The sequence below is a fragment of the Nilaparvata lugens genome, chromosome 4 (assembly GCF_014356525.2).
Source record: "Nilaparvata lugens isolate BPH chromosome 4, ASM1435652v1, whole genome shotgun sequence".
NCBI classification, from domain to species: domain Eukaryota; kingdom Metazoa; phylum Arthropoda; class Insecta; order Hemiptera; family Delphacidae; genus Nilaparvata; species Nilaparvata lugens.
In genome coordinates this window covers 70,592,969-70,611,378 of record NC_052507.1, presented here as the reverse complement: position 1 = coordinate 70,611,378, position 18,410 = coordinate 70,592,969, and the positions used below count along the sequence as shown (strand labels likewise).

The 18,410-nt window shown below is 33.6% G+C and overlaps 1 protein-coding gene and 1 long non-coding RNA gene across 2 annotated transcripts; one reads left to right on the top strand and one right to left on the bottom strand.

The window, feature by feature from the left end:
* Window positions 1-3,482: 3,482 nt before the first annotated feature.
* LOC120350943 lies at window positions 3,483-5,435 on the bottom strand. The gene is made up of 2 exons (XR_005571114.1): window positions 5,079-5,435; window positions 3,483-3,900 (listed from the first exon to the last, which is right to left on the bottom strand). It is a non-coding gene; the product is annotated as an uncharacterized LOC120350943 (long non-coding RNA).
* Window positions 5,436-5,627: 192 nt separating this feature from the next.
* Window positions 5,628-17,588, top strand: LOC111060938 (RNA transcription, translation and transport factor protein). The gene is made up of 5 exons (XM_039426349.1): window positions 5,628-5,895; window positions 7,468-7,692; window positions 11,829-11,924; window positions 13,640-13,800; window positions 17,127-17,588. Exons 1-5 carry the CDS (start codon window positions 5,835-5,837, stop codon window positions 17,328-17,330), a joined length of 747 nt encoding a protein of 248 aa, XP_039282283.1. The 5' UTR covers window positions 5,628-5,834; the 3' UTR covers window positions 17,331-17,588.
* Window positions 17,589-18,410: the final 822 nt, after the last annotated feature.

Below are 18,410 nucleotides of genomic sequence, written 5' to 3'. Positions count from 1 at the left end.
TTAGATTACTTAACATTTTCAGTTGCCACTTTTTCTCACTCTTATAATGACATTGGCTTTGTTCTAATATGCGTTTTTTCGCGATTTATGCCAAAATAAACAAGTTATCGAATTTACAAAAAATGTTACTTTTTTATTCATGAACGATATGGGGGATTGAAATGTTTTAGTTTGGAAAGATACATATTTTGAATTTTTAAGAGAAGTTCTGTTAATACAGTCGAAACCGTTTATGATCTAGAAAGAAAACGGATTTAGCACTTCGACGACACATAACTCGCTTATTAGACCACTTAAAATTTTCAGTTGCCACTTTTTCTCACTCTTATAATGATCTTAACAATTATATTGGAAAATATTATCCAATTTAAACAAAAATGTGAACCGAACAGCCTCAATTTATTGACCATGATAAAATAATATTAAACAATGTTTTCTGATTGAACTGTTCAGATGGATATTAAAGCCTATTAACAATTCTCAATTTAATTTCAACAGGTTTTATTTTATTTAACTTGTGGCAAAATAGGTTGGAACTCCTATTCAAATTGTTGTGTAGATGCGGTTTCACATTTATGCCCAAGTTTCATCAATAAGCTCGGTCAAGACATTTGAACATAATCAAAATTGCCTACGATTTACAACAAGTGCACTGAACATATTATTTCGATGGCGATAGTTTCTGTCAATAGTACTTCCAGTGCACTCTTTCAAAACGTTCCCGCTTTGACCATGTTCATATATCTCAACCGACCTTGGTGACACCAGACATGAGTACGGTGTTTCTAACTTTTCACTAGGGGTGCACTACCTGTATAGAATCGATTTGAAGCGGGTTTACATCAATCGTGAAATAGTTATTTGTGCAACTAGTGCGCAAAGTGACAGTTTGCTGCACCGAAAGAAACGTTTACATGAACATGTACAACGTGGACATTGAATGGTTTGCATGAACATGGAATGGTTTGTTGAGTGCAGCAGAGGAACTTTGCGCACTTATTTCACATTAAATTTTTCCTACAGTGACCATTGAATATGAAAAGTGGGTAATTATGGGTAAAATTCGCTGAAATGCATCAAATGTTTTTCTGTGTAATTTTATTATTAATAAATAAAATTGAATAATGTAGTATAAATGAATGTAGACGGCACTCATGTGGTGGCTGTCCTCGAACTCGGTGTCCTTGATATTATAATAACATGGACAGTCACTGTTACCAACTTAATTTTTGTTTTTGTGCACTAATCCTCCTATAACCCACCAACTATTTTGCGTTGTCATGTTGCAAATCTGGAGTGCAGAAAAAAATTTTCCCGCACTAGAGCGGAAAAGTGATTCTTTGCGTTCTGTAATCAGTGCAGGAATGGCCACTTTTCAAGGTAACTGTAGGAAAAAGTACTTTGGATCATCAACTTACTTAGCATAATATTCAATCTCGAATTTTAATTATCTAAGTCACCTCTAATTGAATGTCCTGCCAACACTGTAATTAATATAGGTCTAGAATCATTTGTCAGCTGTAGCAAGCGATGCATATAACCATAGCTACCTCTAATACAAGGCCGCGGCCTACGATATTGCAACGTCGCAGTGTAGGCCTAGAGTCTAATACATGATTAGTGAAAAAGATCAGGTAGTATTCTTTTAAATCTTTTTCACCAATCATGTATTAGATTCTAGGCCTACACTGCGACGTTGCAATATCGTAGGCCGCGGCCTTGTATTAGAGGTGGCCATGATATTATAACTCAATAATTATAGCCTGCATTAGACTTCCATTGCTTTTAACTCAGGTTGACAAGTTGACTGAACCTACATTTATGCGACATTGCCATTTTCTCAAGACCAAGGCATCATAATAGAGGTGTCTGTTTTTTTTATGCAAACCTGCATCAATGCTGAAAGTGATGTTAGGAACTATAAAACAACAATTTCCTATTAAATATTGAAAAGATTATTTATTAGGTAGCCTGCTGATATAATATTATTAATATAATCACATTCATCCATTGCTATGTTAATTTTTCTTCAACTTATTTTCCCAATACAGATGGAATAGAAAATTCATGGAGAAGCTTTTTGTGATAAAATGAATGAGGAAATCACTCAACTAAATAGTCATAGTATATTGACAATGGATTATAAGTTTATTTGAAGAATACTACATGATTACCGTTGTACTTTACAATGTTAAATATTAATTTAATTTATACAAATAATACTTTTAGGTAATAGTTATTTATAGGTGTTGAGATAATTGATACAATTGTTTTGATAGTAGTCGTCACCATTAGGCATCAAACAGAACTTGTTCAGGACAAATAAAATACGATGAATACACATGACAGTATAGTTATTTGTCTGTGACTTTATTAGTATTGATTTAGTATTATAGGGGAGAATACTGATTAAGCTGCAACCATAGACTAGTTTCATTCGTTGAAAATTGTTTATAAAAATATTGAATCATTATTATTATTTTGTAATGTGATACTGTATATATGAGCATAGCTCTAACAGTGTATGAAACGTCAATTAACTAATATTAAACTACATCTAGTTTTGGAATCATGATATTATGAAAAATATCATTCGTTGATGCATTGATTGTGATCATTATCGGGAATCACAAACCTTGATAACATTTTCTCGATTTTCCCATAAATTATTGAAATAAGAATAATATAGGATTTGAGATGACATTAGGATATCGTAATGAGTTATTAGTTCATATTATTTACAATTTAAGATCTAGATAAATTTTTAGTAACATAAGCAGACACAAATTATAAGAAATATTTTTCTTGGACAATGCTTCGTAAACTGTGCTACCAGAATATCAAGCAGATTGCAAGGTAATCATCTATGAAAATTGTGTTTATGTGAATATGAGATTATTTCTCTGAAAGTAATTTGTAATTGAATTGATAATATGCTCGTAGTAACTGTGAATCATCAATTCACAACTTCAACAAGTGAAAATTGAAAATTTGTAGAATTTACGGAAATGTTCTATCTGATTCATGAATATGTATGAATACATCTTCTTCAAGTTAGTTGGTTTATGTAACTTAATATTTTAGTTTACTAGACTTTTTTCATCATGTCTTAGTGAATGACTAAGCTAAAGCTGCGTACAGATTTACGCGCCGCGAACATGAGCAATTCACTTGTAATCAGCTGATGCCAAGCTTTTTATATCTGTTTTTTACCGTTTCTGTAAAAATACAGATATAGTCAGCTGATTAAAAGTGAATTGCTCATGTTCGCGGCGCGTATATCTGTACGCAGCTTTAGCTTAGTTATTCACTAAGACATGATGAAAAAAGTCTAGTAAACTAAAATATTAGGTCTAGATAATATTGATAGCATATTATTTAGATTTTGATCTTCTACATGATTTATGGATGAAATTCAATTCAATTCTCAATATTGATAGAAATATTGATAGAATATGGATAATTTTGAAACATCAATACAAGAGGCAGATGTTTTATAAAATCTAAAATGCGGAATTTATTGCATACATTACATAATTATCTCGATATCTGAGTGGACTGAACAAACATCCTATCACGAAACAATGAAACATTCACAGCTACTGGTATCACTTTGTTCCTATATTTACAGTTTAAGTACTAGGTGGGCAATATTACACTAGAAACATCACGCATCACACTGGCATTCGAGCCATACTTGGGACAGAATACACTTTCCGCTTGTGATGTTCTCTCCAATGTGAAATCCTCACATAAACTACCAGTGCAGCTTATCAGGTCCTCATGAGTCAATCCTGCTATTTGTGAGACTAAGATGTTCCAAGAGCGATATGGTGTAGTGCGGAAGATACATGTAAGAAGAGTATGAGACAAGAAAAACGACCAGAAGAATGATGGAATCTGAGTTATATTTGTTAAGGAAATTGCTACAAATTCAAGTTAAAGTTACAGTTTGAGTCATAGTCACAGATGAAATCATAGAGTTGAATGCTTGAGTCAACTGAACTGAGATGTATACTAATATTTGGCCTAAAAAAAAGGTAATATAGGACTCATCTATTTCACTATCCATTACAAACTGCAGGTTAATAATTCGTTTTAAACTAATTTTTACGACACTACAGTCTAATTTTACAGTCAATGAGACTGTAAACATTACAGCCAATTAGACTGTAAACATTACAGTCAATTAAACTGTAAACATTAGTCAATTAGACTGTAGTGTCGTAAAAAAGGCTATTTCAAAACAAAGCAATATAGGATATGGAAGGTAGGAGAAATATTTTTGATTAAATCAGCAATATATGATTAGAAGGTAAGGAAAATATTTTTGATTAAATATGCAATTTAGGATATAGAAAGTAGGAGAAATATTTTTGATTAAATCAATAACTACAATTACTTTCTCAAATGATGTGAATACTTTCACCATACTAAATAGCAGCAATCAAGTGTATTATTCCAAAATTTTTCATTTATAAAGAAGGCTATAATTTGATTTACTGATACCGTACCTCATTGAGTAACTGAAATTACATAGGCTTCAGTTCTTTAAACTCAGGAGGTTTTAAAACAAAACAATACAATTTGAAAAGCAATACATATATGTTACTTTCCTAAGATACTAGGGCGAGGAGAGAAATAAAGGTCAAGTAGAACCTTTTTATTGCTATCTATATTTTTCATCTCGTTTCACAGTAAGATGCACGGTCTTTTTTGAGAGCAATACCAGTGTTAATGACCCACATAAGAAGTCATGCACTCTACAAATCCCCAAAAAATTCCACTAGTCTAAGATCTGAATTTGGCATATATTACATAGATAATGGTACATACTAATACATAGAATATAGTAGAATAGAATAGTCTACACTTTAAATGAACAAGTTCTGATGAATAAAGCATAATAATTTAGCTCCTTTGTATAGTTTTTTATGACAAAAGAGTATAGACAATAGAACAGTTGAAGTAAAATAAGTCCAAACAAAGGAACAATGACAAATAATGGTGTTAAATGAGTTGCATAAAGTAAATATGAACTAAAATAGATAAGTTAGGTACTCTGCATAAAAGGATACTCAGCAGCTTCCTCTCCCACGGTTCAAACATATAAATGCAAGTAATTAACTCATACTGGAGATACCAGTACGACAACAGTTTCATGAATCTTTCAAACATTGTTAATAAAAACTAAATAATAACAGTTTAATTTTCCACTTCTACTGGGTTACAAGAGCGATTGTTACTTTGTGAAGGTTGAGAAAGTGAATCAGTAAAGGTGATATTGGGAATCAACACGATTACAATCCTAAAAAGTGGAGACAAAGCAAATCTGTTACTATAAAAACAAATTCGATAGCAGTAAACGGACAAAAAAGTTTAGGTGCAAAACATGTAGTTTGTAGGTTATCTTTACACCATAAATTGAAATTTGACAGATGAAAGTGCAGACTACGAACATGATAAATCAAAGTTCTTTTAATGTGTTCAGGAAAATTCATTAGCAAAAACGTGAATATGAATTAAAAAAATATAAATTATGTTGATATGATGAAAACATGAAATAATAGTACCATTTATAACATCATGACTTATTTCTCAGCTGATGATAATTTGTAGATTGGCAGTACTGATACACAACACTTGCTGATGCTGATTTGCTTAGATTGGAATCTTGGAAAATGTCGGCGTCAAGCACAAAGTAACCTAAAATCAACACGATTTAATTGTAAATTATTATAGCTTGTTACGCAGAACATGCTCAATTATTAAGAGTTTAATCTGTTTATTATCTTTTATTACAATACTTTACAAGTGACTGAAATATTTTTGACATGTTCAAAAGTAAACTGACAGCTCTAGAATATCATACTATTGATGGATTCAATGCTGAAGGTAAGCTCCTTTCTATTAAACTTGGATTGTTAAAAAATATGTTGAATTGTGGTTTACTCTTGAAATATTCATTTTAAAACAATAGTTTGATCATGCTACTTCTATTAGTACCTCTATTTTACATTTTATACTGTTATGCATTGGCCTTCTGTTGGCCGGCATCTTACAGTACGATATTAGGCTATAACCCATTAAATTAATAATTATAACGCTCGGTTGAATTTTAACCGTGAATTATTTCACGAAAACGAATCTGAGAAGGTTTTTTGATCACGTTTAAAATTTAACTGGTTTTTGTGCAACCGGCACTAAGTGTTTGTAAAAACTAATAAATAGGTATTTTTCTTGGAATCAAGAATTTTCATAGGCTATGAGCCTATGATTTCTCGACGTTATTAGCCTTACTCATTTAATTTTTAATGTAAATTACCTATAGTGGGTAATTTGCTATCCGATTTTTTGCCTAATTTAAACCGTTACCTACACCTAGTAAGGCCAAGAATTGCATCTTATACCACTCACGCTTTAATTGTTATCCATGGTCATTGGACATAACGAATGTTTAGGTAGCTGACTTTGTGAGGTTGGATAAGTCGAGTAAACTATTTAGAGTATTATCACCTTGGATGCGTGTACGCGTGTTTATGCATGACCAAGTGCGCAGGTGAAAAACAAAATCTGGAAAGAGCAATAGGAATACTCACACTTAAATTTACGGTTGCTTTAATCACAAAGTAGAAGATTCTCTTACTTCTTCTTTGTGGTTTAATGGGAGCAGCTTCATACAAGTTTAGTCACAAGGTGTTTTGATGGCTCTTTCCCAGATTTTGTTTCTTGACGTATGCATGATCTTACATGCACTTGCACATACACGCATCCAGTGTGATCATACCTTCACCCAACTTGTCCGGCAACATTCGCTCCACTCACATCAACCCCATTCACGGTCCGACGTCCAAACCAATATTGAACATTAGACCTTGAGGTAGGCAAAAAATCGGATTTTGAATAGCCAGCTTGATGTAGAATTCATGGATGATCAGGATATCACTGGTGCACTTGAAGTGCAGCCGATTGCAGTTTCGAGTGCTGTTGGAAGTCATGAAGAAGATGACTTCATTAAAGTTAAAACTTGTGTCTATATATTTTACTATATTAGCTTATAGCAAATCTTTATTATATTCTATAGCATAGAATTGGTCTTTTATCTCAATTGAATTGCATTTTTTGGCAAAAATTGCCAAACGCTAACCTGACAGCCCAACCTTGTTACTTACTCAATAATAAGGTTAAGGTTATAATTACAATATTATGTCCCTACACTGTAACAATTTTGAAAATGAAAAATACAATAGAGTATACAGCACACTTGTTTTCACACGTGTTAGGTTGTTTCTATTGTTAAATAGTGTTTCATTCCTTATCCTTTGACCGTATACGTGTAGGTTGCGTTCAATTTGTTAATTTTATATATTTTTTCTTGATTTGATCAACACTTTTTGAATATTTTAGCTCTCCTAGACAACCATTTAGAGGTTTAGCAATAAATAAATTACTTTTTACTTTTTCCAGATGACAAGCAGTTCAGAGCATTGGTCATTTGGCTAGAAGAACAAAAAATTCGCCACCACAAAGTTGAAGATCGTGATCCTCTAAGAGACTTGGAAAGTGATAATTGGCCTATCGTCTTCAACAACTACTGTGCAGATCTAAGCTGTCCAATTACCAGTGGTAAAAAGTCCGAACGTTTAGAATGGCTTTTGAGTCATGCCGTGCGTCTCGAATACAACGACAACAGTAAGATTCGTTCATCTGTTTTAGGCTATAAGTTACAGGAAGATACCAATTTTAATTTATTTATCTTTTTAGAAAATATTATTATTTTCTCACTTAATCAGTTAAATAATCAAATATCTTGACCGAGATGGCGAAACCAGAAATTGGTAATATTTTCAGTTTTAAACATTATAACTTGGAAATTGTCCATTAACATAACATTAAACCATCAACATAATAATTATTAACAACATTGCTGAAGTGAAGTGCTTAAGCCCTGGTAAACTTGCCAATATTAACTACGTCTATCATGAGTCTTAAGCTGCGTACACATATTCGCGCTTCCAACCAGCACCGAGCACGCTCCTCCCTCGTACCGCCCTCGTACCACCATCGAACCACAGTCGCACCGCCCACGCACCCATCATGAACGTTATGGAAGATCTTCTCACGTTCCCCGGTCGAACCACTGTTGCACCCCGGTCGATCATCAATCGCTCTGCTGGAGTGACGTTCGGTTGCGGAGCAGAGCGAAAGTCTGTACGCACCTATACAGTTCTTCAATCACAGATTTTGTAAATTTCTCGATTTTTTCAACTAAATTTTTATTTGATAGTCATTAACCACTATCATCTTTGAGCCAAACAGTTGATGATGATTGCTGCAATATAGGATGCAGTTCACCTTGTTTTGATCTTGAATATTTTTTTCGAATTTAATGAAAATTCACTCCTATGAACACATCAGTATGAGTTCATACTGAGTGAATAGGCTACTATGATACTCATTAGTATTTAAACAACTTATCAGTATAAAGCCTCGCACACATACACACACTCACACACACACACACACACACACACACACACACACACACACACACACACACACACACACACACTCACTCACACATTTCGATTTTTGTTCGTATGGTATTTCGCCGTCCTTATAAATTCTACTAGATTAAACAGATGATGTTTGACAAGTTCCGTTTAGTCTGATAGAATTCATAAGGACGGCAAAATATCGTACGAACAAAAATTGATATGTGTGTGTGCAGGGTTTTACAGTAAATATATTTCTCAATAGATATGAGAGCTTGATCACTTCTTGTCCATTGAAAAAAACATATTACAATATCATGACATATTTGAAAAATTTATTGGTAATTTTTTTTGAGATTCAGCTTTCAGGTTACGTTACTAACCTTTCATTTTTACTCGCTATTATCTACGATTTACTATTTCAAGTTCCAAAGCTATATTGAGAATATAGAAAAAACATGAAAGAAATTATGTCGAAGTTAATAATCACAAGAATATGCTTTAATAAGTAAAGGCGAGCGAATTTTACTTTTAATCCCTTATAATTTCCATTGTAAAATTCAAATATTTGAAATCTTCATGGCGGCGGCGGGAAAAATCCAATGGCCATACCGTGGGTAATATAGTTACTCTAATCAGTATTAACACTCTTAGGCCCGATTGCACAAAAACCGGTGAAATTTTAACTGTGGTTAATTTCACAAGAACCAATCAGAGCCGGCCTATTTGAAAAAATGGCTTCTCCGATTGGTTCTCATGAAATTGATTATGTTTAAACCGGCTTTTGTGCAACAGGCACTTAGGGCACCATCTAAGTTTAAGCTGAACCACGTTTACTTGTAGATATGCTTGTATTTATCATTATGTGCTTCATACGTGGTTTGAACGAACAGCTGACATTTTTCCGTTTAAAGTGAGTATATGCATACGGGCCTTATTCATTGAAATGAGAAGAAATGAGTTTTTGTTGTTAAACCTTGATTAATCTTGAAGTGCAATATATTGATTATGGTGACTTCTCCTCAGCCTTTTCCCACTCAGCTGAATTGAACGTTTCACATTTGTGAGGTTAGGTTGTAGAGAAGTCAACAATACGACAAGCGCGCGATCATCCTTCGGACATATTTCGAACCTCTAGCAATCCCTTGCGTGACATCTCGTGTTTCGTTCATGATCGGAGCGAGTGCGGAGCGTGTTCGAGGCGCATATATCTGTACGCACCTTTGTATTTCCTCAGATATTTCTGTAACCTTCATTCTATTCTTCTTATTTCATTTCGGATTCTATCTTCTAGTTACGCCGCAACTCCTCAGCATCTCAATTTCAATGACCTCTAGCCTGTGTTGTTTTTTCATATTGATTATGGTGTAAGAACTAAAAGTGCTTTGACTATATTTCAAATTAATAACTATATTTCTTCCCATGTAATAAGCACCTTTTCTTCTTGAGAACTGATCACTTTATCAATTCCAAGATGCATCTTCATAAACTTTGTTGACCCTATTTATCTTATTCATAGATAAATGATCCATTTATCTCACACCCATTTATCTTATTCAATTTTATATTGGCATGGAACTTATTGATATTGTATTGACTATAAATTACTGTATGACGAAACTCTATGTTTGTAAAAGCTCTGTGTAAAAGCTCTCTATGTTTGTAAAAGTGCTGTGTAATGCAGCATTATATTTCTCTATTATTGTTCTAAAATGATTTTAATAAATGTCAAAACTGCTCATTAACAATAATATTGTTTCAGTTACTTTTTTTTTTCATTGAATAGCCAAAGATTGTTAACCTTAATAATATTATTTCAGTTGCTTTTTGTTTTCATTGAATAGCCAATGGTTGTCAACCTTTTTCATGGACTGTACCCATAGTGGAATATGGAATATTGTTTCCAATATTCAATCAGCATAATGAGGAACCAACTATAATAACACTGAAAACATTCATGTCCAATTCCGTTTACTCTTTATCTATCACACTATTATCTTTACTATTCTCATAACACGTTTAGACACGTTAAGCGTCGGTCCCGGCTGCCTAAAAAACAGTCGTTAGGTCATGTCAGAGGCCCTGAAATTGATCAGTTGCGACCTGAAAACTCTGAAATCAGACTTGAGCCAGCCAGGTCACTCGATATTATTATTATACTATTCTCATTCTTCAATTCAATCCAATTTATTCCAATATAAAAACACTTTACAAAATAAAATAGAATAATCATGGAATAATTATTTCCCCGCATGTACTGCAGATCCGTGAGCGGGATTGATTCTAATATTCAATCTATACCTAGTATAAATAATAAATTTCTTTGAATAGAAAATACTTTTGAAGTGGAAACATTTATTTTTTATCAGTGACGACGTTTCGACCAGTTGACTTCAGACTGAGGGAATTGTTAAAAAGTGCTTAAAGTAAGAGTTTTCACTTCAAAAGTATTTTCAAATTGATAGTGGAAAAGGAAATGAATTGACAACACAACAAATTCCTTGTTTAAAGCCCGGTTCAGACGCTCAAGTTTAGCTTCAGTCTTTTGCTCAAGCGAAAGTCGGAGCATGGTAAGTCGTTGCGTCTGGGCGGTAAAACGAATGGGTCTTCAAGCTTAAGTCGTCAAACTTAAAATGTGTCGGCCGGGAATCTTTTTCCATCAAACCGTCCGTCTTTTGCCTATCCACCAAAACCTAAATCGCGTAAAAATGGAGATAGAGAAATTGTGATTTCAGATTCGAATTCAGCGTCCTCAAATTAATAAAATGCTTCGCGAGTACTTGAAAATAAGCAAGTTTTTTCTTATCCATTGTATATAACGCCATTCAACCCTTTTTTCTTTCTTAATTCTCATGATACTCTCAGAATTTGATGTTGATATTATGGTTTACTATCATGATATATTAAGGTGTACTATATTGTTGATAAGAATACTATCTACAAAATTTCAATCCATTTACAATCACTGTGTTTCGAGATATGACATGTAAACAAAGCCATTTAGCGATTAACAGTAGTATTTTTGTCATTATGTTGTTGAATATAGCAGAAAAATACGACTTAATTTTTACTCATCTACCGTATATGTGGTAGATGTTGTGATGTTGAGCTTGTGAGCACAAAAATAGGAAAACGGACGACATAAGACGGATGCGTGTGGACGCAATTTTACATCAGTCTTTTGCTTGAACCAAACGATCCGTCTTTTTCTTGAGCAAAAGACTGATGGTAAACTTGAGCGTCTTGACCGGGCTTAAATGGAAGAAGCATGGATATTGTATTCTTTTTTTTTGTAAATTGCTGTTATTAAAATGTAAAATTTTATTGTTCCAGTTGACAAATTTTCCACTCAAACGTCAACAGAAGTATTGAAGAACCGGCAAAATACGCCTAAAGTTGTATCGTCGAATCCACTCGATAATCTTGATTGTAAGTAGGCCTATGCTGCTCAATTGTTTCTTATAATGTATATTGATTTGCATTCATCCTCGAACAGTATTTCAAGTTTTATAAAATTTTACCAGTATTTATCAAGTCCAATCCTGGAGTCTGGTGTCCCTGTTCTTGATCTTGGCTGGCAAGTTTAATGTATATAGTGAGGTCCACGTGATAATGGAGAAAGGTAGCAGAACAACGTTGCCAATCCTTGTCTTGTCAATGCCTTCTATATACGGTTGCTGATACATGTTTATTGATGTAATATGAATTGTTCATTCTCGTTTAAAATAATCAATTATGTTTTATTTAGAAGTAAATATCCTAATATTTTTCAATAATTTCATAATGAACTTTCATAATTAAGATGAAATATTTTGTCATTATTAACTCTAAATTGTTAAAAGACGATCTGGCAACAGAGCAAAGTGAGAAAGAGATAGCGCTATCTGCTTTGTTGAATGATAGACAAGGATAGCAATACCATTGAAAATCAAATACAGATTGAAGTGGACAAATCACCTGCGCCGTATGCCACCAACTCGTCTTCCAATACAAGCTTGGAAGTTGCAGTTGGATGGGAAAAGAGACGTCGGAAGACCTAGGAAGCGGTGGACACCGGAACAGGCTTTACAATCCAAAGACCATGATGGATGATGATGATGATGATGATGATGATGATGATGATCAAACACGGCTATTATAATGTGGACCTCACTATAGCTGGGGTCAAATTTTTCATACTTTTCTACATTCCGATTTCAAACGAACAGCTGATTAATTTTTGTTCAAACGTACTGGCCTGAAAATGTTAGAACCGATATTACTCATTATCGAGTCACCTAGATATCGAATTTTAATCCTGATAAAGAATTTCTCAACAAGGTTTAACATATAATTTTAATCTGGTATAATTAAAAAAGTATTGCAGTCACAACTTCACACGCTAAAAAGCAAATTCAAGATAATCTGCTTCCACACAGCTACAGTTTACATACTATTCTGTGAAATTGTCCACCAAATGAACTGTTCACGATTATATGTATCCTTAATAAGGTACTAAAATTGATGGAATGTATTTCAAGGATGGAATTGAACAAGGAATTTTTTACTATCACTCAATTTAACCATATCATCATTAAAAGTTGATCGAGGATGATATTCTTATTATTAGAAGTATTTTATTCTTGATTATTGTAGAATCCTAGATTGTTAATCCTTGTTGCTTTATTTATCATCTAATTCACTCGTAACGTTAACATAATCATATAATTAACTTAAAAAGGTTAAAGGTAATTAAAAGGTCCGTTCCCAAAAACCTGTTAAATTTTAATCATGATTAAATGCTACGAGAGCCAAACAGAGAACGCTTTTACGAAACAAGTCTTCTCTGATTGAGATTTAATCACGATTACAATTCAACAAGATTTTTTGTAATCGGGCCATACTGATATAATGATGATGATAATAATAATAGAAGTCCACAGTGTTTCTTCGCCAGGAAAGTTTCCTCAGGTTGGTTAATTTTCCACTTTTTTCAATATTTGTTATGCAGTCTCACTGTGCATTTAATTTCTCCTCATTTAAATTCGTCCTAGGTGTATTTGACAAATAGACCTAATTGTGTTGTTCTGTTTTTTAAATTTTGTTCTTCAGTTGTTGAAATTTTGTTGTTCTCGTTTAATTTGTTTTTCAATTCTGTTGTACAGTTGAAAGTGAAGACTTCAAGAAAGGAGTGAATTCGCTGGCGAAATTGTTGCAAATAACGCCGCACCCCAACCACCTGATCACACTGCGAGCAATCAGCAAACTCATCAATCAGAGGCTCACCGCAGAAGCCATACAGAACGTCGACTCTGTTGTACCTAAGGTGAGCAATGCTCTTTTTCACTAAATTTAGACACCTCCTCAGACCCAGTGTACAGTATAGTGTACATATGGATTTCACTCTATTCAAACCTGATTTCTCTCTCGAAATACAACTTTTCAAGAACTCCACAGTACCAAATTGTACGACTCCAGTCGAGGATACTACAGTCTCTCGACCTTACGAATTGTTTGCTCATTTGTCACTACTCCAGTTCCATGCTACTCCATTTTCTAACCTTACTCTATTAAAAACTAGCCGTCAGGCTCGCTTCGCTTGCCATATCCGTCTCGCTTCGCTCGCCTGCATTTTTCATTTGAGCATGCTTCATTCCATCAGAAAGTCAAAGTACTGAGAAAACGCAGAAAAGCTGAGAAAAACGTTGGAAAAACGCTGGTTTTGGGCGTATATTTGATGAAATATAAAAGTCACATCATCACAAAATTCTTAGACCCTAGCTAAACCTCTGTACCAAATTTGAACATTTTCTGTCTATTACTTGATGAAAGAACTGAGAAAACGCAAAAAACCGCTAATTTTGGGCGTATCTTTGTCGTTATTACAAATTCCTTGTAACACAACATTATTACACCCCAGCTGAGCTTCTGTAGTAAATTTGAACATTCTCTGTTCATTTGTTCTCGATAAATCTGAGAAAAAGCAAAAAAAAAACGCTGGAAAAACGCTAATTTTGAGCGTATTTTTGACTTTATTGCAAAATCCTTCCAACACAACATTATTACACCCTAGCTGAGCTTCTGTACTAAATTTGAACATTTTCTGTTCATTTGTTCTCGATAAAGCTGAGAAAACGCTGGAAAAACGCAGATTTTGGGCGTTTCTTTGGAAATTTTTCCAAATCCGTTCTTAGTGCGCCTCTAAAGGGCCAACTGAACATACCTACCAAATTTGATCGTTTTTGGTCTGGTGAATTTTTAATTCTGCGAGTGAGTGAGTGCCATTTCACTTTTATATAATTATATAGATACACTATTTAGCATGTAACAAATATTATAATAATTATTATGAATACCTTTATTGTCTTATCTAAAATGATAAAACATAACCCCACTTAAATCAAAAATGCACGGTACTACGCAACTCTAAGTCGAGGCTCGACGAACATGTCGAGTCGATGTGCTCGACTCAGTCTCACAGTCGTGAGGTCGCGGAGACTAGAATCGACTGGTCTGAGTGTCTCCAATCGAAAACACATGCTGTGTCATCAACCTGTCGATTCTAGTCTCACTACTGTGAGACAGTCGACAGGTTGGTCGAGCCTCGACTTGAGTTGCATAGTACCATGTATTTTTAATGAAAGTTAGGTTGTGTTGTATGAAAGTTATGTTTTATCATTTCAAATAAAACAATAATAACATTAGGTTAGACAATAAATTCATAATAATTATTATAAAACTTGTTACATGCACAAAAGTGACGAATTGGATCTCATATTTTTAATAATGTGGGGTTAGAAATGGAGTAGCATGGAACTGACGTAGTGACAATGAGCAAAAACGTCGTAAGGTCGAGAGACTGGAGTATCCTCGATTTGAGTCGAGTTAGTATGAGTTGAGCCTTCCTGTTTTAGAAGGCTACTGTCGAACAATCCCATGGTATCATATGAGGGTCTCCTGAAAAAGTATTCTAATATTTCTTATTTCTTACATATTGAATTGGTGCAGAATAAACATGTGTCAATTCATAATGAGAGCTTATTTCAAATTTCTGGCTTGTAATACTTGAACAAAGGAAACTATTTTCAAATTTATGTATGTGAACTCAAAATAGTCAAGTTCCAAAACTCCCATACCTCATGAGTATCGTATAGTGAGTTTTGTATTTATTTTTGATTTTGATAAATAGTTGATATAAACGTTATAAACTCCATAACGAAAATATAATATGGTGTTTTAATTCATATAGAGATTTTGTGATAATTTTCAATCCATTCACTTTTGTTCATGTAAACTGTCTTATTTGAGCTAGGAAATGTGCCGTCTACCTTTTTGCATGAATGATCTATTTGCCAAGGCAAGTGCATGCATAAGAGGTTACACCGGTATATAATCATGAGAATTTCTCTGTCATTCTCAACATTTTTCTACTAATCTCTCTTTGCAATTATATTTCTCCCGCTATTTTCACCCTAAAACACAGTCCACTTACTCTGGACAGAGAATTCATCATAGCCTTCATATTTTCTTATTTTTATTTACAATGCAAATGACACTAATGTAATAACATTGGAAGATAAAATAATAAGATAGTCCTTGTGCTATTTTTATTCCAAATTTATTGGTGACAAAGTCCAAGATGTGATTAGAATTTCACATGTACTTTTTATTTTTATAAAATTTTAGTCCAAAATAAACATGAAAACTATAAATTTTTGATTTAGATGGATTGAATTAATAAATTGATTATATATATTCCACTCAATTAACACTTGTATAAAATTAATTCAATTATATGGACTACTTTTTTTAATGGCCAAAGGCCGAAACTAGTTTGTAATGTTTTGAATAAAAGTGTACTTCATGTTTTTAATAATATTTTCTTATGTAGTCACAATATTGATATAACTTGGAATATTTTTAATTTCGCAAAGACTATTTACGTTCATGAAACTCATATCCACGTTTTCTATACAGGACTACCACTTCTATTATTATTGAAATTAAAAGAAAATATCATCCAGTACCCTGTTATTATTATAGTAAGTTAATTGTATACCCTGTCTGTTAGTGCATTACATATTTCAAGTTTTAGGGCCGGTTTCCGAGCTCGGGGTTTAGGCAAGTTCTAGACTTTAAACAGCTGAAGCCAGAAAAATGGATTTCCAAAACGGGACGTAGTCTCAGTAAAATTTACTGAGTAAAATATACAAACCCCAAATTATTCAGGAATGTTCAATTTCGTCAAGGAAAAACATTTCCAATCATAGAAATGAGAGAATAAAGATTTATTTTGCTGCAACTGTTAAATATGTTAGTGCTATACTATGTTAGTGAACATTCCTGAATAATTCAAAAAAGCTGAAACTTTACACTCTTTTCTCTTTATTTTATTTTGTGTTCAATTTTCTAGTTTTTCGAAATTTAATTTAAACGTGACTTTGACTATTACTACGACTACGCCCCGTTTCGAAAAGCAAATTTCCTGATTCCAGCTGTATGACGTCTAGAACTTAGCTAAATCTCGAGCTCGGAAACCGGCCCTTAAAGTTCTTGGACTTGGGAAAATTATGATAGGTCTTTTTTGTTTCCTAAATTTTTTATATTTTTTTGTTTATGGCGAATAAATGTTATTTGATTTTCTTTTGACAGGGAAAGGCATACCCATTCGACACAGTGGACGACGGCTTTGAAAAGGGCAACAAAGCTGTCAATTCGGCATCGAAAATGCTTCGTCTGCTCTATTTGCACGACCTGAGATCTCTGCAGACCAAAATCAATGAAAGCATTGTGGCCGTGCAAAACCTGACCGCTAACCCAAAAACAGACACGTCTCTGGGAAAAGTTGGTCGCTAAATCACAAAAAAAACTGGAAATAATTTTCTACAACTTCGGCTGTAGAAGATTTTCTTGGCAACTGATATGAAGAAAGATATTACAAGACTGTCATTAATTTCATCAACAAAACTATCAAATAGTGGCGTGAATGATTTGTTGAAGTTTAGAAGAACTGTGGAAGGTAACTTGAAACACAATGTATAATAACTTATTTATTTGATTGCATGCTCTGAATACATGTTGTGTAGTTGAATATATTTCGTTATTGAACTTAAATTTTGTTTTCCTCATTTTACTCAACACCTTTACCAATAATAGTGTGGGTTTGCGGCCTGAAACGTGGCTTACATCTAGTGGTTCATGGTTTATTTAATGTAGAATTATCAATGTAGAGCTATTTTCTAAATAATATTAACTTTCCGGTAGTCGCGCCCTACTCAATCACACGAGCAGTCACGTGTTGTGATTTTTACAACATCCAATTTTCCAAGTGTTATGTAGTCTATTTACTGTCAAAACATATTAATTAATTGTATAATTACTTTTCCCATCTTCTTTGATTATTTTACGTCTATGAACATTTGGATGATTACCATTTCATAGCCCAATAAGGTACACCAAGCAAAGCCATCAATTCTGTGTTATTGGTTCGTTTACAGTCCCCGTATACAGCCTTTCCCTATCTTATGCACAGTGCGACTTGTGCACTGTCGCGACTAAATGGCACCTGAATACTGAACCATTGCTCGGTTGATACTGCAACTCAGGGTGGAAGTTTTGGAATGCATAGTTGACTCATTCACTGACATCACCTCATCCAATAGTTTTGTGCAGCAAAAAAACTGACACTGTTGTAATTTTTACAACAGCGCGACTGCCGGTTCAAATTTGTTCTCTATTTGATCTTTTATTCATCGATTTTTGTTTTTTATTCCAGTAGTAGTGTATTTGAATCCCATGGTAACTTAAAAGATGGTATGAAACATATTGTGATTTGGTGGTATGGATCGCAGTAGCATAACATTAAAGTGAAACCTTATTATCATATTGGTATCATTTAACTTATGGTAAATTTTTGTAATGATTTGTTGAAGAACA

Excerpts from the sequence above, each read along its gene's own strand:
- LOC111060938 (XM_039426349.1), top strand. The coding sequence starts at position 5,835 with ATGTTCAAAAGTAAACTGACAGCTCTAGAATATCATACTATTGATGGA. Across the intron at positions 5,896-7,467 it reads TGATGGATTCAATGCTGAAG|ATGACAAGCAGTTCAGAGCA; the intron begins GTAAGCTCCTTT and ends TACTTTTTCCAG. Across the intron at positions 13,801-17,126 it reads TCGACTCTGTTGTACCTAAG|GGAAAGGCATACCCATTCGA; the intron begins GTGAGCAATGCT and ends TTCTTTTGACAG.